We start from the raw sequence: 17,644 nt of genomic DNA, 5'->3' as shown, positions 1-17,644 counted from the left end.
TTATGCTTTTGAAACTGATATTATCCTAGATAAAGTACTATGTTCTATCCGTCTGTCTTTCAATGTTATATGAGATACTTAAAGTGTGGTTCCTGTGGAAATAAGCCTCTGCTTTCTAGGATCTCCTTTTAGTTGACCTTGTACCAGTGATTTGTACTGTCATGAAACTGTACTTTTTTCTATTGCAAACTTCTAATAAATTCTTCAATCAATCAATAAATCAATGATAGCGAAAATGACGTATGTCATGTATGTTTTTAATTTCCTTGGTATAAGAGCGCTGAATGCTAAATGTTAACACCCAGAAACCTAATTTGCATTTTGTATGTTCGTTTAGATACTTAATCTATATTTTTAATTTGCATATCATTGCAAAATTACTCGTTTTTCAATAGCTTTGGGATACTCTTATTTTGAAGAGATCGGCACCGGAAGTCTTATTGCTGCTAACGCTGGCGGCACTGGTCCTGGAGAATATTTTCATTCCAGTTCTGTTTATTTTAGATTAGATTTTAAAAACATTACAGTACCTTGTGCTTGAATAACCGCCGACCCGGAAAGAAAGGGGGGGGTTTATTTCGCGGAGCAACGTCGTGGGGTCGCCGTTCCAAGAGAAAATAAGGACATTGTTGATGTTATTGTTAGCCAGCCAGCTAACATCAGCTGAAATCTCGTTAGCTAGCTGCTAGCTAATCGTCACCACCATCACCGTTGCCTGTTAGCTCAGCTGTGCGGAACGAAGCGGAACGAAGCGATGACCTCCCGGACCAAACGAGGTGAGGTGTTTTATGAAATAATGCTCGCGATAAATACATTCCCGTAAAGCTAGCCTTACACCTGGGGCCGCGCTCACACATTAGCGTCACGCATCGTCATCTTATCGTCTGAGAACGGCCACTGGGGGCGCCGTACTAATGCATTGTCAATGGAAGGTTGTTTGGTTTTTTGTCGTTGCCGTGTCTCAAGCTCAACCGCAGCCTGTACGCTCTTGAAGAGACACGGCAACGACAAAACACCAAACAACCTTGCATAACCCAGTTCGCAAATACCGCCATCTTGGATATTTCGCGTTGCATTGGGGGTAAGCGCAAAGCTATCTGGGAGTAAATGGGTCCATGAGCGTCTCAGCTGCTTGGGATATGCTTTGAGTGTACGCGTCTTTGCTCTCTACGTGCCGATTATTAAACTGTTTTATGTTATAGCGCTGCACTTCTTCCACTTTATCACAGATGCAATCTGTTACTGTTTTTATAATTAACAAAATAATGTCTATATTAATCTACTCGTGCAGACTCAGAGGGCTTGCCAAAAAAATAAAATGAATAAAGTGGGCGCAAGGGAACTGCTTGCGTGATGCGGTCGCACAGTAGCCTACCAATTCATATGATTTGGGCTTTTACATCTCATTCAACCTTAATATGCAAACATGTTTTGTTTTGTTAATGTTATGTCATGATGGCGCAAGCAACTTGCCTGCATCGTCACCAACTTTCACCACTTTTCTTGGCACTTAATCCATCCATTGCTGTGATCAGACAGTCACTGTTCTTGCTCGTATCCAAGTGGCACTAATTCCACGACCCATAGAAGTTTGTATCCCTGTTTTATTATCCTCAACCGGGTCCGGTTGGTTCAGATCACGCCCGGTTCTGTTTGTCATAACAGTAAACCTAAACCCCGACTCCAAGCGAACCAAGTCCCGTACACCGCGCTGATAAATTGGAGAAAATGTGCTTCGAGCCTGCAATGGCAGATATACAAGCTCTCAACCTGGCGAGTTGAGACGTGTTGTGAGCCTGTAGCTCTGATATTTTCAGCGCGCAACACCATCGTACGACAAATAGGCTGATCTATAACAGCAGCAGCAGCAAGCTGTCAGGACAGAGAGTCCGAGCACGATACAAACTTTAAATGATTATGAATTTTTAATGGTGGTTCTACTTTATCGAAATAATAATAATAACAATAATAGGCTTAAATTATAAAATAGCCTAAATAACAGCATTTGGCCAGGTGGCCACATAGCCGGTGGTCTTTATAATTAAGAGCCAATTCAATATTTTAACAGTCAATGGCATATATGCCTATTTATTGCAGCAAAGGTGATTTGATTCTCTCACTTACTGCCAATTAAAAATGCCCTCGTTCCCATGTTCGGTGTCAATTAATTATATTATCTAATGTGATCCTGGCCATTCCTGGGCGCTACCTCTGCCAACCTGGAGACAATAACGGACTATTAGACTTACTTCTATAGCACTTTCTAACAACTGTGGATAGCATGACGTCTTCCCAGCCGTTTCGGAGGGTATCAGGATCGGGAAGACAAATTATACCCCCATCTAAAATTAGTTTGGACCTCCTCTGGTCCTCTATTTCTGTAATCTGTAGCGTATTGTTTTGGTGGTTGCAGATTTAAAATACATGCTGCACGGCAACAGGCAACTAAATCCTTCTTTAATGCATTTGACACAACAATGTCACGGTCTAATAGATAGCGTCTTAGATGAGGAACATTTAAATTACTATATTGGGCATCTGCGTCCGTCATCCTCCAAGACTATCATCAAACCCAATTGCGGCTCTGAGATGCGCCCCTAGCGTTGGATGCGCATGGACCCAAACAATCCCAGAGACCTTTGCGAATACCCGGAATGCATTGCGCCATATCCAAGATGGCGCTATTTGCGTACTGGGTTATTGAGATTGCATTAGTACGGCGCCCCCAGTGGCCATTTGCAGACGATAAGATGATGATGCGTGACGCAGATGTCTGTACGGCGCCTAACAACTTTGGTAAGATTGTGGACAGATTTGTGAAAGATTTCTTAAAGACTACCCCTCACACTATAAGATTTGAAAAAGACTCCCCAAAGACTGTAGGATGATTTTTCAAAGATTTCAGTTGTTAGATGTGTATGCCTCTAAAGATTGTGTAAAGACTGGTTCAAGATTCCCTTTTATTTGCTGAAATATGCCTATTATATAGCCTTGTGTTCCTAAATAAATTATAATATTATTATAAAGCATTAGGCTAACCATAAATGAAAATAGCCGATCTACAAGCTCAGATCGATCCTATCAACTATTATCAACGTTGAATGTTTGGAATAATGGAAACGCGGATAAATAACTAATAAAGGGCTGTTGTAGTAGCCGCACCAACAACGACCAGGCTGGCAGCTCAGGCAGCGTCTTTTGGGGAATGAATGGCTTGGCTTTTGGCTTGTTCTGTTTTGGTTGTAGGCTAGGCTACGTCATTGTATTCATTCAGACTCAGCCCCGATTTGGGAAAATATTAAACCAGTTTGATATTCTCGTAACAGAATCTGGCTCTCAAGTTGGGGTAAAAATCGAGTCGGACCACTACCTCACATTTAACGATTGAGTAACGACTGAGTCACGGGAGCGCGCCGCGACTAGCCTCGATTTTATTACGATTGAGAAATCTTTTCAAAGTTGTTAGATGTAAGAGGGCCTTAAGAGAATCAAGTTGGGGTAAAAATCGAGTCGGACCACTACCTCACATTTAACGATTGAGTAACAACTGAGTCACGGGAGCGCGCCGCGACTAGCCTCGATTTTATTACGATTGAGAAATCTTTTCAAAGTCGTTAGATGTAAGAGGGCCTTTAAGGGCCCCCCCAAACGAACAGAATTTGTACGCAATGTTGTGGCATTTGAGGAATTTATGACTGTGACGAGGAACAGCCCAAATTCGCTCACGAGGCACAGTTTTTCTCCTGTCGTGTGGAAGCGCCCGCCGATATGTTAATTAGCTTTTTAACAACCTTTTTTACAACCCACCCGCCAGGAGAAAATATCAAACTTGCTTGAAAATCACCGCACAGCGGGGTAGAGAACTAGCAGTGTTCCTGTAGTGTGGAAACGAGTGACGATATTGCTGCAGCAAAATCTATGAAGTCCCTCCTTCCCTCTCTCATCTCTCTCTCTCTTCCTCCGTCCTGCTCGACTCACTCCCATCACTAGTTAGCCTATTAATAATTCTAAACATTCTAAACATCCATTAGAACTAGGGATGTGTGCGGTTATTTGGATATCCGACTAATAAACGGGGCTGATCCCACTATTTGGCTTGTAAATACAATTTGGTTATTATAATTATATATTTTTATTGAGATATGATCTTTAGTAAACATTTGCATTTTGCACCCATATTAATGGCATGTCTTTATAATAAAATGTTGCATTTAACAAGTAAAATAAGCAAATTAAGAATTACCATGGGTGATTTGAGGAGCCTGTGGTCACGATGACCCCATACATTTAGCGCACCAGCAGGCTCGGTCTTTTCTGCTGCTTATCCCCAACATGAGTCAGCACATTGATCAGCATCTACTCTACGTTTCTATGTGCAAAGTGTGTGTGAGTGCTTTGATGGCAAATGTCATCGTGATGGATAAATCAAATCCAATAAAGACGACTGGATGGGAATCACTCGTTAGCCTACCTCTGCTCGAGTGCCTGGCGTGCCTGCTATCCCCAACATGAGTCAGCACATTGATCAGCATCTACTCTACGTTTCTATGTGCAAAGTGTGTGTGAGTGCTTTGATGGCAAATGTCATCGTGATGGATAAATCAAATCCAATAAAGACGACTGGATGGGAATCACTCGTTAGCCTACCTCTGCTCGAGTGCCTGGCGTGCCTGCTGCTTCAATGGGATTCGGTCATCTGAAGAATATTAATCCATTTTGAGGTGAGAAGAGAAGTGAACATGGAGAAAGTAGTCTTATAAATTGGCTGCGAATGCCATATATTATGGTTTAACCTAACATAGAGGAAAGCTGTGCAGGTCGCGAGTCCAGTCAGTCCAGCTGGCTGCGCTGGGAGTTAATTTGTATTTAAAAAAAAAAGTTTTAGTCTTTCGCTGGTGATGTAGGCCTAATTAATTATTTTGAAGCAGATTCCAACAGTATAAATGTTATTAAAATGCTTTCATATACTCTTGATATTCTTTCAAATGAGGTTTGCCCTAATGGGTTGAAATGTGCTCAGTTTTGGCAATTTTCCAGGTGAAAAAAAGAGAAGAAAATAACAATTACCTGTAATTTATGGATAGTCGGATATTCGGTTTCAAAATTGTCATGTAGGCTACACCTAGGAACACATACAGTTTGTCTCATGATCTGACTTTTAATGTCACTGGTTTCTGCTGCTGCTTTGAGGGAGGCGTGATTTTTTTTTAATTTTTTTTTGCTTCGTCACGTCTCGCACCAGATTTCACCACAGGGGTGTCGGGGAAGAGGTCTTGTGTGTCTGTCGCGCGTCTCTCGCACAGCGGGACATACGACCCAATAATCGTCAAAACTGAGGATGGTGTAGTGTGTGTGCTCATACGATCCGATGAAAAAATTATAATATCTTATTGTAGGCGAAATCTCTTCGTCTGTAGAAGCTATAAGGTCCATTCCCAGGATAAGAATGAAACGTTTTTTGTGCTTTTGGAATGTTTCGTTCCTGAGCTATTGAGCCTGGAAGAGCGAATCACTTGCTATCTTTATCTGGGCCAGATAAACAAGAAATAGGCTATACATTTCTCCATTCAAGTGGGTGGTAAGATACAGATAACAAATATCTGTGACGTAAATTTGTTTTATCTTACCATTGATTGATTGGTTGAAGAATTTATTAGAAGTTTGCAAAGAAAAAAGTACAGTTTCATGACATTACAAATCACTGGTACAAGGTCAACTAAAAGGAGATCCTAGAAAGCCGAGGCTTATTTCCACGGTCACCAGCCTCTTCGCCTATAACATTTTCGCCTTGATGGATTAGGTCTTTAAAGGTCCATACACACAGAGGGCGAATTGGCGAATTAGCATATAATTCGCCTTTTTTTAAAAACCTTATTAAGTCAATGGAAGCATCCACACCAAACGCGAATTTCGAAAAAGCGAAAAGGCGTCTGTTTTTTATTCGCCCTTGTGTCAAATTTAGCGAACATTCAAAGGCGAATTCCTCTCTCTGTATCAAAGTAAGCTCACTCTACCCTATTTCAAGAGAGAGAGAGAATGGTGGAGGGACCTTCATGTTGCATTGAGGCCGAGGGGAACGGTGTTTTTCTCCTTTCCGTGTCTCTCTCTGTGTGGCAGCCAGGGCTCCAGACTAACTTTTTTCACCTACGTCCCGGGACCGTCCCAAAATACAAATTGAACCTTCCCCAAATGAATGTAATCCGTCCCAAAAAATAATAAAAATAATAATAAATTATTGCAGGCCTATTAGTATTACCCCTATCGATATTTGCGTACACGACAACCAGTGCTATTGCTGGTGTACGGCACCAAATTTCCATGGCCCACCATATGGATCCTGTGGGTGTGAAAAATAAGGGGGTGGGCTTTGCATGTTCTCTGGGACCCCATCTACGTATGGACGCCACTTGATCGCCCATCAGCCGTCTGGATGATCTTTTATTCCTTTTTATGTGTTCCTTATTATAACTGCTAGGAATCTTGCAGTTCAAGCACATTTCCACAGTGTGGCAGGCTATTTTCAAAGCTATTGGAACAGCCCACCGTGTACAGACAGAATCACAATCTATTGCCCGTGTACAGTGCATGATCCAAACTTGTGAGGGGCATAAAATCTGTAATAAATCGCTCCAAACATATTGTAAAAATCTAAAACTTCTGTCCATCCATATTCAAAGTAAGCCGCATGTAGGCAGTTGTCCTTCACGTATTCATATATATTTAATGTATTTATTCCATAAATATTTTTTGGGTGAGGGGGGCTCAACCCAATACAGCAGATCTACAAGCACCTCGCAGATCTACAAGCACCTGCCAGGGACACAGTTTGGTTGGCCTGTATAAGCCTTGCTGTCAACACACTACTACACCAACCATCACCTGCCTACCAATCAGGTCACCAAGCCAGGTGTGGTCAATTAGTGCCTGTCTTTTGATCAGTGCCTCCTGCCAAGTGGCCTCAGTCTTTCTTTGGAGTTCACTAGGAGAGAAGCATGTTTGAGCTCAGAGCAAAGTGTGTTTGTTTTCCATTTGGACTTACTGTGTTTTGTTGGTGTGTTTGCAACCAAGACCAAAGCGATGTGCATATGCACATCGCCTAACTTACAGGGCAGTACTGTAGTATAGCCTAGGCATGTTCATGTAAAACTATTGGCCGTGTACACTAAGGCATGTAGAAACTAGGGCCCGTGTACACAGTGGATAATCCCATCAACGAGGAGCTACAGGACTGGCGGGAGCCTTGAGCAGCCTGGTGGGGACCCCGGGTTTCCAGGGGGTCCCTGGCTGGTTCCCAAAGTGTGGTTTGGGGACCCCCAGGGTTTCCATGGCTGGTTCACAACAGCCTAGTACATTCATGGCTGGTTCCCAAAGTGTGGTTCGGGGACCTCTGGGGGGCCCTACAGGGTTTCAAAGGGGTCCTTGGCTGGTTCCCAAAGTGTGGTTCGGGGACCTCTCTGGGTCCCTGAGGGGTTTCTGGGGCCTTGGCCTCGGACTGCAGAGTCCGGGGACTACCGATCAGGGACCACCTCCGCTCCTGTCCGACTTTGGGGCCTCGGCCTGGGACTGCAGAGTAGCCAGGGACCCCCTGGAGTTCCGGGGACCCCCGGGGACCACCGCCAAAAAGCTAAAAAATGACCAAATGATCCCCCCAAAGGGGCTGCTCACAGGGAATTCCCGGGGACCACGACTCCTGGTGCTCCGGAACGACGCACCAGGTCGCGCCCCTAGTGGAGGACCCCCCGCCACTGCAGCGCAAATAAAATGCTGTAACTCGATCTAGGAACGACCGGGAGAGCTGGGGCCGGTACCCACGCGTCCGCCTCGGCGGCCCGGAGACGGCCGTTCATAGAGCGCCACCTAGTGGCAGACCCCTGCAACTGCAGTCCGCTAAAAAGGCTTTAACTCGGCCCCGGAGCGACCGGGAGAGACGGGGACGGCACCCAGGGGGTCCCCGGCGGCAGGGCCACCGCCTGGGCCCCGAGGGACCCCTGGAGCTCCAGGGACCCCCAGGGACCCCAGCGCCACCGGGAAAAGAAATATGGAAAATACTCAATTAGCCGATCTACAAGCTATTGCTCCGGATCCAGCCTACTGTAGGCTAGTGAAGCCATCTAAACTCTCCACTTCCCTAATCTATTCTCCCACTGTGCTGGACTTGGATGTGCTGGGCTGTGCTGGACTCTATCAGGCTCTGGTGGGCTGTTTTTGGCTCTGGTGGGCTGGGCTGGGCTCTGGTAGGCTATACAGGGCAGTACTGTAGTATAGCCTAGGCATGTTCTGGTGTAGATGGACACTAATATGGGTATAAGTAACTCAGAGTGTACTAATGGAACCAAATGGACCCTACTAATGGAACCAAATGGACCCTAATATGGGTATATGTAACTCAGAGTGTACTAATGGAACCAAATGGACCCTAATATGGGTATATGTAACTCAGAGTGTACTAATGGAACCAAATGGAGCGGCCCTGCCATGAACTAGAAACACCACATAGTGTTGTCTTGTATGCCTGTTTACATCTGCCCACACTCATAATAGTATGTTGGTCCGTCTTTAGAACACGAAGGGTTCCCAGTTCGATCCCGGGCTCCCCCTGAGTTAATGTCGAAGAGTCCTTGAGCAAGACTCTGAACCCCTAACTGCTCCTGATGAGCAGGTTGGTGCCAAGCATGGTTTCCTCTGCCATCGCTGTATGAATGTGTGTGTGTGAATGGGTGAATGTAATGAATGTGTGTGTGAATGGGTGAATGTAGTGCACAATCTTTGTAAAGTGCCTTGGATAAAAGTGCTATATAAATGCACCATTTACCATTTATGGGATAGGTCAGGGGTCTTCAATAGGGGGTCCGGCACCCCTAGGGGGTCCTCAGAGCTACTGCAGGGGGCCCTGTTGTAACAGAATGTGTGATAGGAACGTCTTTAGTTCTGTTGTAACAGAATCTTTGTGTGACGGGAACGGTGTACATTACACCCCTATTCTGAGGGAAATAGCAGATCTACAAGCTTGAGCTTGCAGTCCGGCTATTTTAGGCAAAGAGGTTTGATGTAGAAGTAAAACATAAGTGGAGACCAAGTACAGCCTTGTTAAGCATTTCATGTCATGAAAGGTGCTCTACAAATAATGTTTATTACTAGTAAGACGCCTCAGGGCGACATGCAACCTTGCCAAGGTCGCGCCAATTCTTGGCCATTTGGCCAGTGATGTATATCGGACCAGTTACCCATATATGGAGATCCATGTACTGTATATAGTACATCCCTTTTATGCCCATACATGGAGATCCCTGTCTGAACCAGCCACACAGATATGGGCCATGTCTTGGCCATCTGGCCAGTGATATAGTATATATCAATGACATCAGGGATCTTCATACATGGGCATAAAAGGGATTCTGGGAATACCCATATATGGACTTTTACATAGGTGATGTCACCTATGATATCACCTGTGATGTCACAGTGATGTGTCTGGTGTAGTGCTGTGCACCCTGGTCTGGCCTATTCAAGCCAGGTCCAGCCTGTAATGGCCTGGTGGAGACATCCAGGACTGGGCTGGACTTAGGTGTGCTGGAGCTCTATTGGGCTCCTGTGGGCTGTATTGGGCTCTGGTGGGCTGTGCTGTGCTTTGCTGGGCTCTGTTAGGCTGTATGGGGCAGTACTATAGCTTAGAAATATTCATGTAAAACTATTGGCTGTGGCGTGCACACAAAATCATGTGGTAACTCAATATGGTTATTGTGAGGCTGAAGATGCTTTCCATCATAGTGACATGCAGAAAAAAACTGTCCATATAGTATGGTTTACATAGAAGTCATGCCTTAGTGTACACGGCCAATAGTTTTACATGAACATGCCTAGGCTATACTACAGTACTGCCCTGTATAGCCTACCAGAGCCCAGCCCAGCCCACCAGAGCCCAAAACAGCCCACCAGAGCCCAAAACAGCCCACCAGAGCCTGATAGAGTCCAGTCCAGCACAGCCCAGCACATCCAAGTCCAGCACAGTGGGAGAATAGATTAGGGAAGTGGAGAGGTTGGATGGCTTCACTAGCCTACAGTAGGCTGGATCCGGCTTGAATAGGCCAGACCAGGGTGCACAGGACTGCACCAGACTCCACCAGGCTGCTCCATACTCCAGCCAGCTCTGTAGATCCTGTGTACACGGCACTCCTAACTCGAACGGTCAAGGGAAAGGGTCGTTTTAGGCGTCAAAACGGGCCCTTTGTCCTTAAAATGAATAAAAAAATCTAAAAAATATGTTTTGTTTTAGGCCGGACACACTTTTCATATTTGAAGCATGCCTGATCCGATGGAATGGGTTTCGTGTATCTCCGACACTTTGAACCCTTTACAATTGCGAAAAAGACACCGAAACCCGGATTTTTGTCCTTAAAATCAATAAAAAAATCTAAAAAAACCTGTTTGTTTCACGCAGGAAACACTTTTAATATTTGAAGGATGCCTGATCCGATGGAATGGGTTTCGTGTCTCTCCGACAATTTGAACCCTTTACGATTGCGAAAAAGACACGAAATTTGCACGCCACCAACACGATTACACATTCTTTCGGATAAAAGACACATATTCTGACTTACTTTTTGACGCTGAATCCAACAAACCCGGTCTCGTGACTCTACGACACTCCTAACTCGCAAGGTCAAGGAAAAAGCCACTGTGTACACGGGCAAGTTTTACATGACTTTGTGTACACGGCCAATAGTTTTACATGAACATGTCTAGGCTTTAGTATTGTACTGCCTCGTATAGCCCAACAGAGCCCAGCACAGAACAGCACAGCCCACCAGAGCCCAATACAGCCCCCCAGAGCCCAATAGAGTCCAGCAAACCTAAGTCCAGCCCAGTCCTGCCGAGTAGGAGTATAGACCGGGGAAAGGGGGTAGTTAGATGACTCCACCAGGCCATTACTGTCCAGATCTGGCTTGAATAGGCCAGACCAGGGTAGACTGCACCAGACTCCACCAGGCTGCTCCATGCTCCAGCCAGCTCTGTAGATCCTTGTACATGCGATTAACCACTGTGTACACGGGCAATAGTTTTAAGTTTTACATGAACCCTCAGAGGGACACTGTGGGCTTATCAAGTGGTCCATGGCCGGTTCTCAAAGTGAGGTCGGGGGGCCCACAGTGTCCCTCTGAGGGGACACGGCACAGACCGTGTACACGAAGGGCAGGAGCAAGTGTTCAAGTCCCATAGAATCTATGGGAAATGTACACAGGCGTGTACAAAGTCAGTAGTTTTACATGAACCCTCAGAGGGACACTGTGGGCTTATCAAGTGGTCCATGGTCGGTTCTCAAAGTGAGGTCGGGGAACCCTCAGAGGGACACTGTGGACCACTTGATAAGCCCACAGTGTCCCTCTGAGGGTCCTCCGACCTCACTTTGAGAACCACCACGGACCACTTGATAAGCCCACAGTGTCCCTCTGAGGGTCCTCCGACCTCACTTTGAGAACCACACGGACCACTTGATAAGCCCACAGTGTCCCTCTGAGGGTCCCCCGACCTCACTTTGAGAACCACCACGGACCACTTGATAAGCCCACAGTGTCCCTCTGAGGGTCCTCCGACCTCACTTTGAGAACCGACCATGGACCACTTGATAAGCCCACAGTGTCCCTCTGAGGGTCCTCCGACCTCACTTTGAGAACCGACCATGGACCACTTGATAAACCCACAGTGTCCCTCTGAGGGTCCCTCGACCTCACTTTGAGAACCACCACGGACCACTTGATAAGCCCACAGTGTCCCTCTGAGGGTCCCCCGACCTCACTTTGAGAACCGACCATGGACCACTTGATAAGCCCACAGTGTCCCTCTGAGGGTCCTCCGACCTCACTTTGAGAACCACCACGGACCACTTGATAAGCCCACAGTGTCCCTCTGAGGGTCCCCCGACCTCACTTTGAGAACCACCACGGACCACTTGATAAGCCCACAGTGTCCCTCTGAGGGTCCTCCGACCTCACTTTGAGAACCGACCACGGACCACTTGATAAGCCCACAGTGTCCCTCTGAGGGTCCTCCGACCTCACTTTGAGAACCACCACGGACCACTTGATAAGCCCACAGTGTCCCTCTGAGGGTCCTCCGACCTCACTTTGAGAACCACCACGGAACCACCACGGACCACTTGATAAGCCCACAGTGTCCCTCTGAGGGTCCTCCGACCTCACTTTGAGAACCGACCATGGACCACTTGATAAGCCCACAGTGTCCCTCTGAGGGTCCTCCGACCTCACTTTGAGAACCACCACGGACCACTTGATAAGCCCACAGTGTCCCTCTGAGGGTCCTCCGACCTCACTTTGAGAACCACCACGGACCACTTGATAAGCCCACAGTGTCCCTCTGAGGGTCCCCCGACCTCACTTTGAGAACCACCACGGACCATATGGCTCTCTGCTGCCCTACATTGGGAAATTGTAGTCGGCACAGGTGCCGTACACGACACCCTGTTGCAAGCGTACACGCCCCATTATAACTATGGGGGCGTGTACGCTCGCGTGTACTTCGAGCCTATATTGTACACGAGGCTTATATTTCTCTATTGGAACTCCCTATCGTGTACGGCTTAACTATTGTTACTATTATAATAATATTTATTATTATTGTTATTGTTGTTGTTGTGGTTTTTGTTGTTGTTGCTGCTGGTGAAATTGGCTTGACAATCCTTTCTATTTTTATACTGTCATTTGTGGCTTCTAAAAATCTTACCTCAGCCAGTTTGCTGGTGTGATTGTCATATACGGTAAACTAAAGAACCAATCATGCACGACTGTTGGAGGAATTACGGTAAAACTGGGTTTGTACTTTGTCCGTACGAACGTGTTGCGCGCTAATCTACAACCCTACAACTAAGCGCATCCTCAGGGCTTTGAGGGCTTTTAGATCGTCTATATGCTCACCGCACCGCACAACACCGTTGTACTGAAAGAAGTATAACCAGTGCCATCCACGCTTCATCGAGTGGAGAGTGCAGACGCGTGCAGCTGCTGCCGAAATGGAGTTATTTATTATGAGTGGACCGGTTGTTTTTGAGAGTTTTAGAGACACTACTGGACTGGAGAAAATAAGCTGTCACACGGCACGGGAACTTTGTAAAATGAATGCCAGCTTGCACGGCTCACGGCTGGTTGTGATGATGAAGTTGATTAGACGATTAGACGAACATATTCACATAACGTCTTGTAATTGGGAATATAGGCTATAGGTTTATAGAGATGACAAAAGTTAAACAAACCGTTGATTTAATTACAATGTGTCCTACTCCAATATCCAAACAACTGCGCGTGCTGCTCACTAAACGTAGGCTATGTGTCTGTGCTTGGTGCGTTGACAGTGTTCCGTTTTACATTTTCATTAATAATCACAATCCAAATCATATAACGTTACTCTTTATGAGGCGAAGCAGGGGGCGGGGATGCTAAGATTTATCTCTCAGCCACAGCTTGTAGATCGGCTATTTTCCACTAGTTGTAACCCAGACAGTCTGTTCTCTGCCTCATTCTGCTAGTTAATCTCTTCAAATTGCGCAGCATTTTAGCAACTAAGTACCTGAAAAGGATGATCAGCACTGCCTGTGGTAACTTCTTAAACATTCTGTTTACATCATAGCCTATTCATTTTCTGTGAGTCTCATGCTGCGAGTTTGCACACCATGGTTTGAGCAGTGACATTGATATGCGCCGTTGGCTCAAAAAAATCCTCTACGTCCCGAATGCGTCCCAGGGGAGATTCATTTGCGTCCCGAACACATATATTTAAGTCCCTGGGACGTAGGGATGCCGTTAGTCTCGAGCCCTGGTGGCAGCGTGGCTGCTTGTAACAACTACTCGAATGTATTACTGGTAAAAGCATGGTATGTTTTAGGCTAATTTATAACTGCAAAAAGATTAATGTTTTAAAATAAATCGCTGGGTATTAAATACAAAAGGATCCGAAGTGTAGTGGAGTAGAAGGAAAGTACTGGAAATTGGACTCATCCACAAGTACAGGCTACTCAAGTAAATGTACTTTTAGTTACTTTCCACCAGCTGCTGCAGGGACCTGCCAGTATGCAGGGACACGGGCGGAGGAGGAACGGTGAACGCTCTGCTCCCCTGGCTTCCCCTCTCTCTCGCTGGCCAAATGCACTGCATGCAGACTCAGAGAGATGCGATATAATATGAAGAGCTCGCAAATAGTGAGCGCGTGTACTATTTGTTTCTCCGTTCTACTCTCTCCTCTCTTCTCCTTTCTCCTGCATGCGCCAGAGGCAGATAATCACCCCTCGTTTAGGCGAATTAAGCGAATATTAAACGCATATTCGCGTCACTTTTTGGTGTGTATGGAAAAAGGCGAATCGCGAATTCTTCGCCTTTTTGGTTCGCTTATTCACGTCGCTTTCGCTAATTCGCCGGTCTGGACAGAGCATTAGCGTGGCTTTTTCGCCGTGGAGGAGAGTGTTTTCACCTAACCTGTGTGGCCGTTTCACCTCTGTTGAAGAGCCATTTCGCCTACGCTCAATTCTACTGTCCATGTTTGCCTCACCTGTCTGCTGTCGGTGACCATTACACTATCCTATGCACTCCATAGAAATCAAAGTAATACAGATTAGAGCTATTGGAATCAGGTGCCCCCCCCTCTCTCTCTCTCTCTCTCCCTCCCCCTCTCTCTCTCTTTGCGTCCTCTGTGTGAGGGATGCATTTATTTTAACAAGCACATGTCATCTCTGGTCGAATCCCCGCACCAATTGACACATATTAGAGGCAGAAATTGTGAAAATAGCTGATCTACATGCTCACCCCAGTTAAAATATGCGCTGCACCTGCATAGGGCATATAACCATGAAACCATGCGCTTCACACTGCATATTTCCCATATGGCTAATTAATTAACCCTATTTGTGCCAGCTTTAACCACTAGAGGTCGCCCAGTGGCCATAAAAATCATCATAGACATACGCTGGTATATACACAAGCCTTGCGCAGCCATGATGCGCCTGAACACTTTCCTTTGTGCATGTACAGGAACAGGATGAAGTTAGCTTGAAGTTCGCTATTGGCTACCAAGCATTTTAGAAGCCCTATTGTTGGCTATTTAGCCATGATTAAACCTTGCACACCTCATGGATATGCATGGAACAGAGAAAATGAGCTCTAAAGATCCTGGATTGCATTGGAGTGGATGGTAAATATCGGCGGCGCGACCGAGGATGGTGTAGTGTGTGTGCTCATACGATCCGATGAAAAATTATAATATCTTATTGTAGGCGAAATCTCTTTGTCTGTAGAAGCTATAAGGTCCATTCCCAGGATAAGAATGAAACGTTTTTTGTGCTTTTGGAATGTTTCGTTCCTGAGCTATTGAGCCCGGAAGAGCGAATCACTTGCTATCTTCATCTGGGCCAGATAAACAAGAAATAGGCTATACATTTCTCCATTCAAGTGGGTGGTAAGATACAGATAACAAATATCTGTGACGTAAATTTGTTTTATCTTACCATTGATTGATTGGTTGAAGAATTTATTAGAAGTTTGCAAAGAAAAAAGTACAGTTTCATGACATTACAAATCACTGGTACAAGGTCAACTAAAAGGAGATCCTAGAAAGCCGAGGCTTATTTCCACGGTCACCAGCCTCTTCGCCTATAACATTTTCGCCTTGATGGATTAGGTCTTTAAAGGTCCATACACACAGAGGGCGAATTGGCGAATTAGCATATAATTCGCCTTTTTAAAAAAACCTTATTAAGTCAATGGAAGCATCCACACCAAACGCGAATTTCGAAAAAGCGAAAAGGCGTCTGTTTTTTATTCGCCCTTGTGTCGAATTTAGCGAACATTCAAAGGCGAATTCCTCTCTCTCTCTGTATCAAAGTAAGCTCACTCTACCCTATTTCAAGAGAGAGAGAGAATGGTGGAGGGACCTTCATGTTGCATTGAGGCCGAGGGGAACGGTGTTTTTCTCCTTTCCGTGTCTCTCTCTGTGTGGCAGCGTGGCTGCTTGTAACAACTACTCGAATGTATTACTGGTAAAAGCATGGTATGTTTTAGGCTAATTTATAACTGCAAAAAGATTAATGTTTTAAAATAAATCGCTGGGTATTAAATACAAAAGGATCCGAAGTGTAGTGGAGTAGAAGGAAAGTACTGGAAATTGGACTCATCCACAAGTACAGGCTACTCAAGTAAATGTACTTTTAGTTACTTTCCACCAGCTGCTGCAGGGACCTGCCAGTATGCAGGGACACGGGCGGAGGAGGAACGGTGAACGCTCTGCTCCCCTGGCTTCCCCTCTCTCTCGCTGGCCAAATGCACTGCATGCAGACTCAGAGAGATGCGATATAATATGAAGAGCTCGCAAATAGTGAGCGTGTGTACTATTTGTTTCTCCGTTCTACTCTCTCCTCTCTTCTCCTTTCTCCTGCATGCGCCAGAGGCAGATAATCACCCCTCGTTTAGGCGAATTAAGCGAATATTAAACGCATATTCGCGTTGCTTTTTGGTGTGTATGGAAAAAGGCGAATCGCGAATTCTTCGCCTTTTTGGTTCGCTTATTCACGTCGCTTTCGCTAATTCGCCGGTCTGGACAGAGCATTAGCGTGGCTTTTTCGCCGTGGAGGAGAGTGTTTTCACCTAACCTGTGTGGCCGTTTCACCTCTGTTGAAGAGCCATTTCGCCTACGCTCAATTCTGCTGTCAGACTGTCCATGTTTGCCTCACCTGTCTGCTGTCGGTGACCATTACACTATCCTATGCACTCCATAGAAATCAAAGTAATACAGATTAGAGCTATTGGAATCAGGTGCCCCCCCCCCTCTCTCTCTCTCTCTCCCTCCCCCTCTCTCTCTCTTTGCGTCCTCTGTGTGAGGGATGCATTTATTTTAACAAGCGCATGTCATCTCTGGTCGAATCCCCGCACCAATTGACACATATTAGAGGCAGAAATTGTGAAAATAGCTGATCTACATGCTCACCCCAGTTAAAATATGCGCTGCACCTGCATAGGGCATATAACCATGAAACCATGCGCTTCACACTGCATATTTCCCATATGGCTAATTAATTAACCCTATTTATGCCAGCTTTAACCACTAGAGGGCGCCCAGTGGCCATAAAAATCATCATAGACATACGCTGGTATATACACAAGCCTTGCGCAGCCATGATGCGCCTGAACACTTTCCTTTGTGCATGTACAGGAACAGGATGAAGTTAGCTTGAAGTTCGCTATTGGCTACCAAGCATTTTAGAAGCCCTATTGTTGGCTATTTAGCCATGATTAAACCTTGCACACCTCATGGATATGCATGGAACAGAGAAAATGAGCTCTAAAGATCCTGGATTGCATTGGAGTGGATGGTAAATATCGGCGGCGCGACGCTCTCGCGGGCCGTGTAAACAGAATTGGTCTCTAAAAAAAGTAACAAAAAAAAAAGGGTTAGGGATAGGCACTCAATGAGTTAAATAGCCGATCTACATGCTCACATTGCAAGGTGTTGTGAGCATGTAGATCTGCTATTTTCACAATAGAACCATGTTATACAAAATGTATGCCTCAACTCTTAGTGCTTGTCAGGGTGGGGGGGGTCCCCAAAATATGCATTGCACTTGCATAGGCATAACTGTGAGATGCAAATG

At 45.7% G+C, this 17,644-nt stretch overlaps 1 protein-coding gene across 1 annotated transcript in view; it reads left to right on the top strand.

Moving 5' to 3' along the window:
* The first annotated feature begins 483 nt into the window (after window positions 1-483).
* LOC308280444 (uncharacterized protein) overlaps window positions 484-17,644 on the top strand; it is a 51,594-nt gene continuing 34,433 nt past the window's right edge. The window contains exon 1 of the mRNA XM_080720711.1: window positions 484-776. Coding sequence (XP_080576837.1) covers window positions 755-776 — 22 coding nt within the window. The 5' untranslated portion in view covers window positions 484-754. The remainder of the gene's footprint in view (window positions 777-17,644) is intronic.

The sequence above is a fragment of the Nannobrachium achirus genome, assembly GCF_963921795.1.
Source record: "Nannobrachium achirus genome assembly, chromosome: 2".
Taxonomy (NCBI): domain Eukaryota; kingdom Metazoa; phylum Chordata; class Actinopteri; order Myctophiformes; family Myctophidae; genus Nannobrachium; species Nannobrachium achirus.
This window is presented reverse-complemented; position numbering and strand designations above follow the sequence as displayed.